The sequence below is a fragment of the Cibotium barometz genome, chromosome 23 (genome assembly GCF_041138505.1).
Source record: "Cibotium barometz isolate CiBa-2024 chromosome 23, ASM4113850v1, whole genome shotgun sequence".
Lineage (NCBI taxonomy): Eukaryota > Viridiplantae > Streptophyta > Polypodiopsida > Cyatheales > Cibotiaceae > Cibotium > Cibotium barometz.
The window spans coordinates 15,662,588-15,679,922 of NC_141068.1; the positions used below are offsets into that span (position 1 = coordinate 15,662,588).

The 17,335-nt window shown below is 45.4% G+C and overlaps 1 protein-coding gene across 2 annotated transcripts in view; it reads right to left on the reverse strand.

The window, feature by feature from the left end:
• LOC147625667 (uncharacterized) overlaps positions 1-16,365 on the reverse strand; it is a 32,220-nt gene extending 15,855 nt beyond the window's left edge. For both annotated transcript variants that reach the window (XM_086817182.1, XM_086817181.1), the window contains exon 1: positions 15,993-16,365. In XM_086817182.1, coding sequence (XP_086673308.1) covers positions 15,993-16,175 — 183 coding nt within the window. In that variant the 5' untranslated portion in view covers positions 16,176-16,365. The remainder of the gene's footprint in view (positions 1-15,992) is intronic.
• Positions 16,366-17,335: the final 970 nt, after the last annotated feature.

Genomic DNA, 17,335 nt, shown 5'->3' on the forward strand with positions numbered 1-17,335 from the left:
TAAAAATAGCATTTAATGCTGCACAAAATGTTGCTGCCCATAGCTGCTGTCAGCCAATGCTTATGCTCCATATACTGTTGTCGGCCAGTACTGATGCCCAAAGCTACTGTCAGCCTGTCCTTCATACCCACTAGGGGCTGCAGACTACGCCCTACAGCCTAGATGGGTTGTTGTATGCGCTGCCCAAGAATCCCCATGAGACGGGGGCTGCCCATGGCATAATGTAGGGCAGAAAGTACTATAAGCTGCTGTCGGCCTGTCCCATATGCTGCTAGGGGCTGCCGACTATGCTCTACAGCCTAGATGGGCTGTTGTATGTGCTACCCAAGAGTGCCCATGAGCCGTGGGCTGCCCTTGGCACAGTGTAGGGCTGCAAGTACTTATTTCTACACATGCCCATGTCTGCCTACATGCTAATGATGCTTCTAATGCAATACCTTAGATATGGCTGACTGCTACATGCACTTATCTGATGGGGTTCTCCAAGTGGGTTAAGAGGATTGACTCCAGACTGACCTCTATGGCTCCGAGACTAGCCTACGTAGCTCGTGCCTGACTATCCCTAGACTGAGGGCTCACAATGGGGTCACGGCGTATGACAAATGTTCCTAAAAAAAGGTACTATTACTCGACAATTGTCGCACTGATGATGATGCCAGTGTGTCACTGTGTACCCCAATGTAAGGTGCACGTGACATTCCCTCTTGCTTAGCTTGGCGGCAGGTCCAAGGCTTCCACGTAGACCGCCAATAACTAGGGATACTCCTGAAAGAACTCTCCGTCCAACCATACTGCTTCATGGTTCCTCGGTCCTTGAACTTCGTATAGAACTGTCTAATTCTTCAACGGAAGCATGCTTCCATCTGTGGAAGAGAAGTTGTTTTAGCTCTATGACTTCTGCTTTGTCAATCATATATGGTTGTTGGTCTTCTCATACATCCTACAATGCTGGACCTACATATGGCTTCAACCAAGAAACATGAAAGACATTGTGCATAGTCCAACTTTCTGGCAACTTTAACTCCAAAGGGAAATCACTTAACTTCTAAATGATTGAAAAAGGGCCGAAACTATAGAATGAAAGCTTGGGACAATACTAGTTCACTTGCTTCAATCGTTGCTTCATGATCTCGAGATATACCCAATCCCCTTCATAAAAATTGACACCTCTCTTGGATTTGTTTGCTTGCCAGGTATAAGCTTCGTAAGCTTGGCAAGGCGCTCCTTAACTGACTCAATGATTTCCAAATCTCGTTGCCTTCTAGGGATGGTGATACATGTCTAGTCAAAAGAGATGAGAACTACACGAAACGCTGCCTCATACGACGTCTGGCCAATGCTGGATGAGTATCATTCAGGATTGCCTATACCAACAGAACATATTGTTCCCATTTGGACTTCATGGCAGCATGATTTGAGAACATCAAAGACCAATTGATTATATATCTCTATTTAGCCATCTGTTTGTGAATGGAATGCACTGGACAGCTGTAACTTAGTCCCAAAGTTATCAAACAATGCTCTCCAAAAATGGGACGTGAACTTTGAATCTCTATCTGATGTGATTATCAGTGGTAAACCACCAATGGGATACCAAAACCAAATGAATAAGCGAGCTATGTCCTCGGTTGTGGCTATCTGATTGCATGGAAGGAGCATGCAAAACTTACTACATCTGTCCACAATAGTCATGCACTGTGTGTTTCTAGATCGAGTGATGCGGGAAGAAGGCCTACGAAGTCCATACATTTTGACCGCCCTAACTTCACCAGTATACTATTAAAACCTCTATGACCTCCGACAAGAGAATCATGGGTATCATGGAGATGTACTTGGCGCTTTTCTTTGCGTACACATAGGCAGTTCTTGTAAAACAACTAGCCATCCTGCATACTATAGTGGCCTGGTTCTAAACTGAGGGCCAACTGATACTGAGTCCCAAATTCTTCTGAATCCACATTTTGTGCTTTCATGCTTTCCAAGTCTTTTCCTTGAATTTCTAGCCCAATGAACTCCTGCAAAGTTTGAATTGTGCCTTTGCAACGGGGTTATTCTTACCAGGGACGTATACAATCATTCTCTTCCAAACTGTCGGAAAAATTGACTCCATCTGGATTGCATGTCACTCCATTGGACACTGGGCATGGTTTGCAACCACTTTAGTGCCTGATGATCTGTCTTAACTGTTAAATCTCTCCCATAAAGGAAATGTTTCCAATGCTTAAGCGATGTCAATAGCTCTTTGTCATATGCCGAATTATTATTTTCGGCTACATTCATCTTGCTGTAGAACAGCTCCAATGGCTAGGTTATTGGCATCGGTAATTACCTCAAAAGGATCATCCCATGATGCCAACTTCAAGACTTGTGACTCACAAGCAACTTTCATCAATGCCTGGAATGTCTTTCTGACGGTGAGTCTTCACGTCCTTGAGCAAGTCTGTGAGAGGTGTTGCAAGGTCAGAAAACTTGTCCATATGCATACTGCAAGCTTGACAAAGACCCACAAATGAGCGATTTCTTGGGTTTTCTTAAGAATATCCCAATTGAGTATGGCTTGTACCTTTTCAAGGTGGAGGCTAATACTTGATGACCTAATGATATATCCTAGGTAATGTATTTCCAATACTCCAAACTCACTCTTATTCGCATTGATAAACAGCTCATTGTCCTGCAAGAGTTGTAAAACTTTTGCCACATCTCGCTCGTGCTACTCTGCAGTTGTTGAGAAGATAAGGATATCATCTAGAAAGATAAAAACGCATTTGCCAATGGGATCTCGAAAAAACCGGAGACATCATCTTGTTGAACGTTGTTGGTGCATTGGTGAGTCCAAAAGGCATCACAACAAACTCATAGTGGCCTCCCTCGGTCCTAAAGGCGGTTTATGGAATGTCAATCTCAAAGATCCAAGCTTGACGGTAGCTGCTGTTAAGATCTATCCTAGAGAAAAATTTAGCACCACTGAGTCACTCTAGCATGTCCTCTATTTTGGGCATGGGAAATCTTTTCTTAGCAATTAGCTTGTTGAGCATCCTGTAATCTACACATAAGCATGCAGTCTTATGCTTCTTTTGGACAAACAAGATGGGAGCGGCAAATGGGGAGGAGGAAGGCCGGTTAAATCCAACCCAGAGTAGCTGGGATAACTGCTATTCTAGCTCACTCTCCAATGCCTTAGAAAGGCAATAGGGGAACTTGCTGTGAGGCTTTGAACCAGAAACCAACTCTATGCGATGGTCCTCAAATCTATTGGGTGAGAGGTCGTCTCGCAACATGTTGTATTGAAACAAGAGACCAGCGACCCTCTACTCCAAATGCGGGTGCTGTCTCAACAGCATTAAATTGTGAGCGGAAATAAATCAACAAACTCTACTCCTTTTCTTATGGCTCGTTGGGCCTGAATATGGAAAATGATTGATATTCCAGGAATGCTCCTATCCACGCGAATCATCATGGGCTCAGGAAAACCTTCAACAATAGTGAAAGTTTCTTGCTTGCAATCAGGAATGGTTGCATACTGTCTGAACCACTGGATCCCGAGGATCATGTCACACCCTAAAAGAGAGGAGACAATGAAATCCCTCTAGAATGTTGCCTTCTGAACCTGGAACTCAAACTGCTTAGCATTCTGAGAGATATTTGTACGTAAACCAAGTGTAAACCCGTCAACATCTAAATGATAAGGAACCAAACTACATCTCCTTTTGTTTGTCGACTGCGAAGAGATGGTGTTGCATGCACGGAAGCCCTGCTGAACTGATCCATAGTCCTAAGCCTAATTAAGAACAAGATGTTGATTTAAACATAACTAAGACAGAGGAGAGAGAAGAGAGACAGAGAGAGATTGGTGTTAGGCTTTTTGGTGTGTTATATTGTACAAAAAGGTGGCTGAATGTATGTACATGGCTGAGGCCCTTGGTCAACCCCGTAGAGGTGACCTCTGGCCCTACATGACTTCTATTGATGTTTTCTACTGTTGAATATGATGAAACTACTGAATGACTGAATTAATTTATGGCTTCATGCAAATATATGCTCCTGAGGTTCAGATCGGCCAGCAAATGTATTGTCGGCCAGTAGCAGCAGACACATAATAATGATGTTATGCCTTTAAATGCTGCGCTTTTCACTTAACGCTGCCCAGTTGACGCTAGCTTTCAATATTCCTACCGCCTACTGCTAGGGTCTCAGGGCTAGCTGTCGACTGCTACTGTATGGCTGCGAAACGGTTCCCTGCATTCTCCAATGCTGTAGATGATGATGGTAATGCTATTCATGATGATGATGATGATGCTGATGCCATGCTGATGACATTGCTGCTAACGTTGGCAATGCTGCTACTGCTGATGATGTTATACTGCTGAAGAAAATGAAGATGATCCTGATGATGACATACATGCTGTCCTAATTGATGATTAATCAAGGATTAAGACTGTTCATGCTAGAGATTCCCATGACACAGGCATGTGCGTGACATTCCCTCCTGCTAAACTTGTCACGTGCATCCCGCACTTGGATGCCACGTAGACATATATGTACAGAAGATGTAGGACCTGAAATAGTAAACTAGTCCCATGTGAGCCCAGTCCGGGACGAGTCAGCCAGAGATCCATCCTAGTCGTCCGAGGTCAGGTGTGCATTTTCCTGCACGAGTCCAAGGTCAGGTGTGCACTGTCCTGACATGAAAAAGTGCCAATCCGCGCTGTGAGTCTCCCTCTGGAATGATGTCAGTGGTTTTGTGTATCTGGTATGGTACTGGATGCCAGATCATTGTGTAGGTAGTTAAGGTTTGCTTTTAGGAAAAGGGGCAGCCCATAGGGCTACCCCAAGTCCTTGTGTGGGCATGGGGATAGTGTAAAACCACCCCCATGAGGGCCAGGAAGGCCCTGGCTGAACCCACCAGCCATGGAGGGGCTGTAGGACAGCCCCAGGGGCAGCCGACAACACATCCAACATTATGATGACTATAGGGCAAGTGTGGGGCAGCCCACACAGGCTGCCCAACCCTCAAAACAGAAGGGATTGAGTGCCCAGCCCCTAGGGAATCAAGCGCCTAGTGCCCAGCCATCAAGAGGGACTGATGTGTAGCAGTTTATGGGAATTATCTAGCATTTAATGCTATTATTTCAGTCGTGGGCAGAATTAAATCTGGCCGCCTAGACTTAAGCTGGCTGACTGCTTATTTGGAGTAGTATAAATAGATGAGCCACAATCCCATTGTGTTCTCTCATAATTCACCAAGTGCTAAGGCAATCAAGGGCCAGGACAGCCAAGGAGTGCTAACGCAAAGGGGTGAAGGACTACAGGTCAAGAGCAGAGTTATCTTAGCCAAGAAAGGTCAAGTTTTTCTGTATTTTCTTTTCAGATTTACATCATTCTAATAAAGCAAATACACCATTCATGGTGGGGGCCCTATTTGGGACCCAATACTGTGTCCTCTCCTCTCTCCCTCTCTCTCTCTATTTTTTGCATATCTTCATTCAATTTGTACGTTAATTCCGTCGCGAAAAGAGTGCTGATTTCTGAGCATTGAAGTTACCGATCTCCCCCAAAGCTTCCGCATGTTAAAAAACTTGATGACGGGGTGGACACTCTATCATCCTTCCTCCATGGACTACTGACTCCGACCTTCTACTTTAACTGACTTTGACTTTAACTGATATTTTTTTTCTAAACACCTTCACTCCTGATCTCCACTTCCAAGTCTTGTTGAAGAACTGAGCATCTGTTCCACTGTTGTTCCCATGCTTGCTTTTCCCTTACGCTTAACACAGCGGTGGGTCACATGTCGGAACTGATCAGGCATGTTGCTAGGCCTTTGGAACTGATCTGAGAGCTTAATGATGTTCTAGTTATGCGTTGTAACATGCACTCTGCACTCAGTGCATGGTGACAAACTCGCTCATCATCGGCAGTGCAATAGTTGTACAATATTAGAACCCAGTAGGATGATATTTGTCGTACGTCGTGACCCCATTGTACATCCTCAGTCCAGGATAAGTCAGGCACGAGCTACGTAGGTCGTTCCTCAACCTTAGCAGGTCAGTCAGTCAGTCAAGTCCCTTAACCCACTTGGAGAGAATCATTCATGCATGTAGAGTCAGTAGAAGCCTTAGGGTTTGCATTAGAAAGCACTCTGCATCCTGCATAATATGCATTCATATGCATGTGCATCATTTAGAACATCCCAGAACCCTTAGGGAATTTACTAGGATTTATCTGGTTTTTTTTCCATATTTTATAGTATTTATTTAGCATTTATTGTCATTTATAAATATAAACTTTATTAAATGACCAGCCAACTTGACCAACCTCTAGTTATTTAGCATTTATTGTCATTTATTAATATAAACTTTATTAAATGACCTGCCAACTTGACCAACCTCTAGTTAGTATAAATAGGCTTGCATAGGGCTTAGTTTCTCATTCAGCCTTCAGTGTGCTAAGAGCTTTCCTCCTCAGCCCTAGAAGTTCCCTTGCCTTCAGCACTAGACTAGTCTCATCCAGCCCTTGGAGTGCTTGAGTTTGCTTCAGCCAACCTTGGTTCTCCAACGCATGCATCTTCAGCAGCCCTACAGCCATAAGCGCATCAGATCAGCCCCAAATCAGCATAAGACCTGCGTTTTCTGCATGTGAATCAGCCGCCTACAGTCAGCCTACGTTTACAGATCTGCAGCACCTCCAGTTCTGCGTTTTCTGTCCAGCATCAGTATTCAGCAAGTGTTTCAGTGCAGCATCAGTTCCACGCCAGAAAACAGCTATTCAGTCCTCCGTTCGCAGATTTCCAGCAGCCCCTTTTGTGCGTTTTCAGTCCCACTGCAGTTTACATCAGTATTCAGCATCATCCAGTCATACACCAGCCCTCTAGTGAAGCCTCAGGTGTGCAGCCCTTCCTCATGCCCTTGGGAAGAGTGCATAGGCTCGAGATCAGTTCATCGAGGTGTTTCTACAGCCGTGTACAGTTCAGCCAATCTCCGATTCCTCCGAGATCTTGCGTTTGGCTTATCTACAGTCCACAGTCATTCTCTCTAAAGAAATAAAGCAAATACTATCTCGTTATCGGGATAGGGGGCCCTTCAGTGGGTAATTCGAGACCCAATCTGGTGTACAGTTCTCATATCTCTTTAAAGTTTGAAGTATTAAAGTGGATTTCTAAACTCATGAAACTCAGGATACAGAAGACGGTGTGAGCATTTGTGTGACAGGATCTTCCAATACAAAGACTTCCACTGCATATCACATTGGTATCAGATTCAGATTGTCCACACACACCGTATCCTAGCGTGGGGGCATCCTTGGATGGTTAGATTGCGTCCCGGCACGACCACCGACTTCAGCATCATTCGATTTTGAGATTCGTTATGAACTGTCGGCCCTTGGCAGAGCCATAAGCTCAGATCAGGCTTTTTTGTGTGGTTGTTGCCTCACCCTCCTGCTTAGCATCAAGTACCACACGGATGGCATGGAATGCATAGAAGGTAAGATCTGAACCACATTGGTGGTAGCAGGCACGTCTGGAGGAGCGGGGGATACTGCGGCAACTGTGGCAGAAGGCTCTTTGGAGACTTGCTCCGCTTGTCTTTTTGGACAATCCTTCTTACCATGCCCAATGGTATGACAGAAAAAACATCTGTTTTCTGACTGATACTGTCTTTGCTCCTCTGGAGGAAGATAGCCTCCAGTGATGCCTGCTTGAGCCTTTTCCTCAGGGATCTTCTTAGGCTTGGATTTCTTACTCCCTGAACTAGAGCTAGGACTGTTGTCTGTCTTAGTGTCTTTAGAAGACGAATTACCCTTCCCCTGTTGGGGTTTGGTACTGGATTGAGATGACTGCTTGGGCTTGCCTCCGTTCATCTTCATTTCTTCATTCTGAGCGAGAGTCAGAGCCCGGTCATATGTACTTGGTTCAAAGTTACGAACTTTGAACCGAATGTTAGAGTCCAATCCACGAATGAATTGCTCCATCTTAGCCTGCTCAGATAACCCTAATTGATGTGCTAAAGTAATAATCTTCCTGGAAAACTGAAGCACTGGGGATCCGTTCTGTCTGAGTCCATAGAACTCGTCGTTCAGACCGGTCATGTACTGGGGCGGGAGAAATCTGGTCTTCAGGTCATGGACAAAGATGTCCCAGTCAAAGGCTGTGACACCTGTGGCCTGGTCTGTATGAATAGATGGTGGTTGATGCTGCTGCGGACTGCTGGCTGGTGGCACCTATGATTGGAGAGACCGAGGAGAGCTGCTGATACCTCAAGTGTATGGCCTCTTTTTCCGTTGGTGCTCGAGTAATATACGTTCTCGATCAAGCTCACGTTGGTGTTCCCGAGTGGCGAGTTCAGCTTGACGCCGGTCTTCGTTGATCCTGCGTTGGGCTTCCTCATAGTCCCGTCTTTCTTCTTTTTCTCTTTTCCTTCGGGCCTCATCCTCTCTCCTTTGTTGTTCCATCTGAAAGAAGAGGGAGATGTAGTCGGGTGCTGCTGGAGAAGTAGAAGGATGTGTTGCTGCTGCCTCCAAGAGTTGGAGACGCTCCATGAGCGGCTGGTTCTGAGCTCTAAGAAGATCTATGGTGTTTGCTATAGGCGGAAGAACATGGTCTCCTTCGGGGGAGACGTCTTCCGGCTGATGAGTACTCTCTTCTGTTGGACCCTTTTCTATAACGAATCTCAAAATCAAAATCTTGCATTAACTCAGCCCAACGAGTCATCTGATCTAGGGAGAGGATAACGGTTCTTAATTGTCAACTTGTTCAATCTCTTGTAATCTATACACATTCTCCAGGTGTTGTCCTTCTTTCTCCTAAGCAACACAGGTGCACCCCAAGGTGATTTACTTGGACGGATCTGGCTCATCCTCAAATAATCTTCGAGTTGTTTAGCCAACTCATCTTTCTCAGCTTGGCTCATCCTGTAAGGTGGAATACTGACAGGATGGGCACCAGGCATTAAGTCAATACGATAATCTACTGCCCTTTCAGGTGGTAAACCCGATGGCAGTTCCTTAGGAAATAAATCTTGAAACGAATCAAGTATCTTCTGTAATTCTTTGCTTTCAAACACACTTAATTCATTTACATCCATGGAAGGGATGAGAAAGGAAGAAAGTGGAATCAATACACAATGGAAAGCGGTATACAAAGAAGAATCCATTATATTTCCAAAATCAATTGTATTTACAAGAGGTCCCTGAGAGGGATGTATGCAATCACCTAAAATACTATACTGGATGTCCTTATGCTGAAAAGAAAAAATATGACTAGACCAATCTATCTGGACATGAAGAGTCTTAAACCACTCAATCCCTAATAACAAGTCTACATTTTCTAGGTGCATAACATAGCATTCCAGAGTATCTTTGTAGTTCTGAATCTGGATTGGAAGCATCTCCACCTTTCGATCCCATACTTGCCTTCCCGCAGGTAGGCGTACCTCATAGGTATGATCGCTGGGTGTCGTATCAAGACTCAATTTCTGCACAAGTTTGTAGTTAACAAAGTTTTGTGAGCTGCCAGGGTCTAGAAGAATGTGAATTCTATGGCCATTCACTTCTCCATAAACTCGGAGAAGATCATGCAAGCCAAATACTTTAGAGTTGAACAGACAATCAGAACATGTACTAGGACGAGAAAGTACGGTAACTGACGTACCTATCAAAGACAACTGGTTAGCTGCCTTTGGCTTGGATCCTACGTTGGGCTTTGCACCCTTTTGCTTTGGGCACTCATTACGCATGTGTCCTTTTTCTTCGCAGATAAAACATCGTCCTTCCTTCTTGATCTTTAAAGCCTTAAGGAGTCGTTTCTTCTTCACTGGTGTCAAACTTGAATTCTTCGAAGGTTGGTCCGAGGACTTTCCTTCAGTCGTGTTAGCCATAGGTGCAGAGAACTTTCTTTTATGCTTGTTCCCCCGCTCGGTGACGGGTTTCGACTTGGAAGAGACCATTGTATCATCATAGATACGAGCTGAATGAATGGCTTCGTCCAATGTTTTGCATTTGTTATTTTTAACCTGTAAACGGTATGACTCTGGTAAACCAGCTACGAAGAATCCCAAAAGAGTAGTGGGATCCATCTTTGTAGCTTTCATTTGCAAGTCCCTAAACTTCTGGAGGTAGACCTCATAAGTGAGGTGCTACGAGGTCATGGTCAAAGCTGTAAACCGGACAACAACATCATAATCATCCTCTTTCTTGAGGAATTCCTTCTTGAAGACGTCTTCGAATTGTGCCCAAGTTATTGGCTTAGGATTGAGTTCTTTCCACCAAAGCAAAGCTTTGCCTAAGAGGAAACCTGCTGCTAACTAGATCTTTTTTCCATCATCATATGGATGAAACTGAAAATGGACCTGCCACTTATGTAGCCAAGTGTCCACGATCTCCTTGGTACGCTGCTTTTGCTCGCCCCCGAACGGTTCCGGAGTAATATTGGGGCCTAAAGTAGAGACCAAGGTATCCATACCCGAAAGAGTAGAGAGAGTAGTGGTCAATAGAGAGATGGAGTTTTGCAAGGCTTGCATCTGGGCGGCAATTTGTGCCTGACGTTCTGAAGAAGAAGCTTCGAGAGCAACTTTGAACTCTTGGAAATCTGATTTTGACACATAATCGTCAAAAAGATCGGCATCCGTATCTTCCGTAGCCGGCAAGCCTTCGCGTTCGACAAGGGGCTCCAACTCTGATTCTTGGGTCGACATCTGGAAGAGGGCAAGTGGAGAGAAAATTCGATCTTTGTACAATAAAAGTGCGAGGGAACTTGAGAGCTTGAAAACTTGAGAGATGAGTGGCAAGAAGCCCACTTAAGGGGTTTATATAACTGTCCCCAAAAGCTACTTGAGCTTTTACTTTTGTGTTATATATAATATACATATACATATATATATAATATACATATACATATATATATATATACATATATATACATATATATATATACATATATATATATATACATATATATATATATACATATATATATATATACATATATATATATATATATATATTACATATATATATATATGTATATTATAGACGTCTACATGCGTCGTGTGCTTGATGATGAAGCACAAATCAAGATGGATGAGGAGCTCATTGCCTACAACAACTTGACCGGGCAATCGTACACTCGTTCTACTTCTAGAAGAAGAGAGGTGATGGTGAAGCCACTCTCATAGTGGGAGACGTATGGCTATTCCATCCCATCTCTACAAGCTTTTGCCATGAGGATCCTTGCCCAGGTGACGGTCATTTGCCATTGCCTCTTCTAATTCTATTTACTCATATTATTAAAAAAAAAAAAAATTTCTCTTAGGATTGCTCTACGGGTGCATGCGAGAGGAATCGGAGTGCATACTCCCTCGTGCACACGAAGATTAGGAACAAGCTTAGCACTGTTAGAAGTCATCTCCTGTCTAGATTTATACACCAGGGCCTTTGTTGTGGGTGTGCCCGCCCTTATGAGGTGTTTTATCATTTTTTCCCACACTCCGTATTTTTCCCCTATTTTTCCCATTTTTTCTGAGGCTTGGGAGGGCTGCCAGAGGGTGCCAAGAGCAGTACAGTGCTGGCGGACTGGGTGTTTATCAGTCGTGGGCACTCTTGCTGCTGGCCGACTGGTTTTCATCAGTCGTGGGCACCAGTTTGCTGGCCGACTGCATTTATGCAGTCGTGGGACCTTTTTATCAGTCGTGGGCTTTTCTTTATGCTGGCCGACTGCCCTCTAGGGAGGTATATATAGGACCCCAGCCCCCATACCTCATTTGTATCATTCCTCGGGATCTTCTTGTGTATATCAGAGCAGAGTTACACGCCTACATCTCTCTCTCTCTTGTGCTGTTTTTCTGCCTGCGTTTTTGCTCTTGTGTTCCCAGATCTGGTCATCATCTCCGCTGCGTATTCTGACATGGTATCAGAGCCCTAGGCTCTAGATAGGTCTTGGGATTTGTGTGAGCAAGAGGGAGACTGTTTTGTGGCTGATTGGTGGACTGTTTTGGCTGATCGGGAAGAGGAGAAGCAAGAGGAAGGCGGGCTGATTTGCTGGACAGCCACTTGCAGGTTTTAGTTCTTCTTTGTTCCCACCCACCCACCCTTTTCAGAGTACATCCCCGCAATGGCAGATCTGTATGAGATGGCCGAGAGACATGTGAAGATTCCGACACTCCCCACGTTCCCGGTGGACCATCAGTTGGACGGGAGCAACTACGGCATATGGAAGGTGATGATGGAATCCGTTCTAGAGTCTTACGACCTCGCCGATTTCGTCGTTGTTGGTGTTCCACGGCCGGAAGTAGAGGAAGGGGAGTTACCGTCGATCCGAAAGGACCGGGAGGCCCAGACACAGATGTGGGATCGTGTCAACGCCAGGGTCCGTTCGTTTATTTTCCTCAACTGCACACCGCAGTGACGCTAGCCAGAGGTATATGGCAACATTTGGCCTCACTTTACAACAGGGTATTGCCCATGAAGAGGATTTCCTTGGAAGTACAGATGCGGGTTATGAACCCTGCAAAGTCGTCGATGATGCGGGAGCATATTAACAAGCTGCAGGCTCTTCAGCAGGAAGTTCTTCAAGCTGGGAAGGAGATATCGTCAGAGGACATGGCCATCACGTTGCTGTCACATTTGCCCTCTTCGTACTCAGCATTTTACTCCTCTTTGATTACCAGTGGGCAGCACCATCACGTGGGAGGAGCTTGTGCCCATGGTCCTGGACCAGGAGGAACGATTCACGAACCCTCCTCAGGGTGGAGGTTCGGAGGCCTTAACTGGCCAACGGTCGAAAGGCCGTAACTCGGGCAAAGGGAAGGCTTCCTCGGAGAAGTCTTCTGAGAAGAAGTCCGACGCTGACCGCAAGAAACTGAAGGCAGAGAGGACCTGTAATGATTGTGGCGAGAAAGGCCACTATTGGAGGCAGTGTCCCAAGCGAAAGACCGAGAAGGGTGAAGACTCCTCAGCAGCAATCATGAAGACTCCGGCTTTTGTGCACCTGGAGGTGATGGACACCGATGCTTCATTTTCTTCAGGCAGGGAGGAGATTGGAGGACTCTCCGCAACGGATACTCGGGAGTGGATTCTCGATAGTGGTGCTTCCAGGCACATGACTCCTTCCCGTTCCGGTTTACAGGATCTCTGCAGGTGTTCTGGTCATATTCTTACTGGGGATACGTCCACTATCCCAGTTCACAGTGAGGGCAGGATGGAGTTAGTTCCCGATGGCAGAGGGGGGAAGCATTCCTCCCAGGTGTTGTATGTTCCGGCACTTGGTTTTCATCTGTTGTCAGTGCATCAGGTTTGCAAGACTGGCGTACGGGTGGAGTTTGATGAGCATTTTGTTGCTCTCCGGGACAAAGCAACAGGCCAAGTGGTTTGGGAAGGTGGAGTGGAGAATGGAGTTTACAGGCTTTCAGCACTCTCTCTCCCAGGTCCTCAGGATTGTGATGAGTGGCAGTTTGGTAATGGCTACTCAGGTGTGGATACGCTGCAAGTGCGGGCTTTCCGAGACCAGGTGATGGATAGCTTGCCAGTAGATGGCAACAGTTGGCAGGAACTTTCCAGTACTGATGATGGTAGTTCTTGTGTTCGTGAGTCAGAGGAAGCTGAACAGGTCACTTATGCTCTGATGTCTCGTCGTGTTCGGGACATAGAACTTCCAGTAGTTGAGGATGTTCTTTCCACGGGGACCTTTCGGAAAGCCAGGCAGGTGACAGGTGATTACTTGCAACGGAGGGGGTTTCTCCAGGCTTTGTGGTTCCGGATTCAGAGGGGGTGGTTGACAGGTTTCATCAGGTTTCCAGGACTTGTTTGTGCACCGTAACAGGTGTTGATCCTAGTGAGCAGTGTGATGTCTCTTTGACTCAGAAGCTGTATGGTTCATTGATCTGGTTGATGGACACCGGATTGGACGGGAGCTTCCTGATGAGGCAGTTGAGCTCTTGGTTGCGGATGACTCTTTGGGAGGCAGGATTGCATTTCCTGTGGTTTCTGCGGCATGCGAAGGATCATGGACTCTTGTACACAAGAGGGGGATTGTTGGATGGAGTCCGACTCCACGTTTGGAGTGACTCAATTTGGGGAGGAGATTCGGACACGAGGGGATCTCCTTATGGCCCAGGAGCAGTTTTACGGAGCAGGAGGAGGTTGCATGGCAGGTTTGGGCTTCCACTGGAGGAACCCATGGTCATCCAGAGGCACTTTGTTCGTGAACAGATCGTTGCTGATGACATCTTGCTGGATTTCTGTTCGACGGAGAACAGTACGGTGGACCTCTTCACGAAGTCGCTCTCTCAGGATTTGCTCGGTCGGCACCCCAGCTCCCAGTGGTTGGTCACACAGCCAGGAGCTAAGAGGGGGTGTTAGAAGTCATCTCCTGTCTAGATTTATACACCAGGGCCTTTGTTGTGGGTGTGCCCGCCCTTATGAGGCGTTTTATCATTTTTCCCCACACTCCGTATTTTTCCCCTATTTTCCCCATTTTTTCTGAGGCTTGGGAGGGCTGCCAGAGGGTGCCAAGCGCAGTACAGTGCTGGCCGACTAGGTGTTTATCAGTCGTGGGCACTCTTGCTGCTGGCCAACTGGTTTTCATCTGTCATGGGCACCAGTTTACTGGCCGACTGCATTTATGCAGTCGTGGGACCTTTTTATCAGTCGTGGGCTTTTCTTTATGCTGGCCGACTGCCCTCTAGGGAGGTATATATAGGACCCCAGCCCCCATACCTCATTTGTATCATTCCTCGGGACTCGGGATCTTCTTGTGTATATCAGAGCAGAGTTACACGCCTACATCTCTCTCTCTCTTGTGCTGTTTTTCTGCCTGCGTTTTTGCTCTTGTGTTCCCAGATCTGGTCATCATCTCCGCTGCGTATTCTGACAAGCACATCCCAATTAGAGCGCCTCGTATATTGCCGCGCTAACTTGTGGATGGTACAAAATCTTCAAGAGCTTCACATCCCGAAGCAAGTAGGCATCTTGATTCTCTAATAATCAAAATTTGTAATTTTAATGCTTTCCATTTAGTCTCGACTATCTTGTAGCCTAGAAGTTACAACTTACATGTTATTATTCTGGAGGACCAAGACTCGGGAAGCAGGAATGGCCACAATCTAAAAGTGTGCAAGCTGAAGGGCAAGACTTCCAACATCCTCCTACCTTCGTGACCCATTAATCATGCCCCATGTGATGAAGCAAAGAGTACTCGTTTTGAAAGTGAACAGCCCGAAAATCCTCCACCAGCCTACCGACCTTTCAGACAGTCCCAAAGGCAATGTCATTGGGTCTCCACCACAATGGCTACATAAAGGTGGTTGGCCTATGACAGCCAGCCACAAGTCCACCACAAGACTGCAGTGTGCAAGCAGCCAAAGGAAGAGTAATCTTATGAGGCCGTAAGCTGCTCTGAAGCCAGTGCTAGTAATCCATTTATTTTTTTAAAAAAAAGAGGCCCGTTGTTCGCCAGCTCCCACCGGCCGCAGGGGTACCATCTAGCTTTTGTAATAGAACGTGGCAGCCCTAATGAGTTGAGTACTCAAGAGAGGGAATGCCGGTAGCCTTCCAGCAGATAGTCAGATCCTGCCAGCACTACTCCCCTGATCCCAGGTAAGCTGAGCTATGGCGCGGTTCTCCTAGAGGCAAAGTCACCACACCGGATCGTCTAGTCTCTAGCGGGGAGGGGTGGACCACCTGTGGTTCTTGAATCCCACTACCCCCATCCGCTGTGGGCAGGAGGGGTAGTCCTCGTCCCTTAATGCTACATTGAAGAATCAAATGCCAGGAAACCTTGATGCTAGATCAAATAGACTAATGAGATGGTGCATGAACACCCAATTTTGTTAAGAACCCGATAAAAATCCTAGTGCTAGATAGACTTATCAGGTCAGAAATCACCAGGAACCCTAATGCTAGATTGACAGAAACCCTAGTTGTAGATTCACTGAAACCCTTATTGTGGATTTCCAAAAACCCTAATACATTGTAAAGAAAAAATGCTATAAAAATAATGGTACCTGGACACCCCCAGCACCAGGCGTGCATTCGGAGATCACAGGTGCAAGAAGGGACTTCTCTTTGGGTACGGCCACTTTGACAGTGAAGCCAGCGGGGGCGTTCTCTGCGCTCTGCTCGTGATGGCGGCTTTCATCCTTGAAGAGCCCAAAATGCCCAAAAATCTTCCTGAAAAAAACGGCCATGGTATGTGGGTAGCTTCTGCTTGCTTTCTGGATGATCAAAAAATTATGCAACGGTGTCGAAAAAATCCTCGCCCCTTCATGAGCAAAATCAGAGAGAAAACCAGAGATATTGTGAGACCTTGACCCCTCCTCCCTTCTTCTCGAGCTTGCCCTGAAATTAGTCCTTTTTTCAACGACAAAAGAAGATGCTATCGGTGATGCTAATGCCTTTATAGTGTAAGAGAGAGAGATTATGGATCATTAAATCCCCGTTTTTAAGTATAAATGGATTCCCACACCCCTTGAGTTTATGTGCATTATTTTGAGCTATATTATTAGCTACTTGTGTCATGACCCGTCTTCGAACGACAAGAGTATTCTAGTCCTCATTGGAAGATGAGAAAAAGGTCTTATATTTGAAGCCCACTTTGGGCCTCTCATGGTCCTCAACTCCTCAACTTGACAACCTATATATATATATATGAGCATACCATGCTTGTCATAATGTCAGAGTTCACTTACTTTTCTTTGAATAAGCACCAGACTTGGCATACATATGTATCTAGCATTCCAACCCAGTGTAGTGGTGACAACCAAACACACATGAGCAAACCATTAAAACAATCTTCGAACGATTAGATTATCTCTCCCCTTGGAAGCCTATCCTCTTCCTCACCGCGATCTGTCCAAAATATATAAGACAATAACATTAGCTATTGCAAGATATAATTTTAAAGAATAAAAAAGCTGAAAGATAGAATCTCACAAAACTCATTTGGTGGATCAATATTTGAGATGAATGGCGTTTGAATAGGCCTGTAAACAGCAAATCGAAAAATTCTGTAATGTCTAGTGCCTAACACCGAAAATCTAACTTATTAGGCTTTTCATAGTCTACAAACATTACATGTACATGAAGCTGATCCGCAATCTTTTGCAATCTTAGATTGTAAATTCCAAGTAGCCCAAAGCTCTCGTTGTGTAAGCATCAGGACCATAGCAATAATCTAGGTTCCAAAATATAAAGATATTCTCTGTTTTAAAAAAATGTATTAATAACAATTTATATTTATAACTAAACGCACAAACTACCAAAAAAATAAGTTTTTATAACGTAATACACCTATACACTCTAATAGTTCGATCATTAGAGATGTTGCTTGTCCTTCCCAAGATGGAGT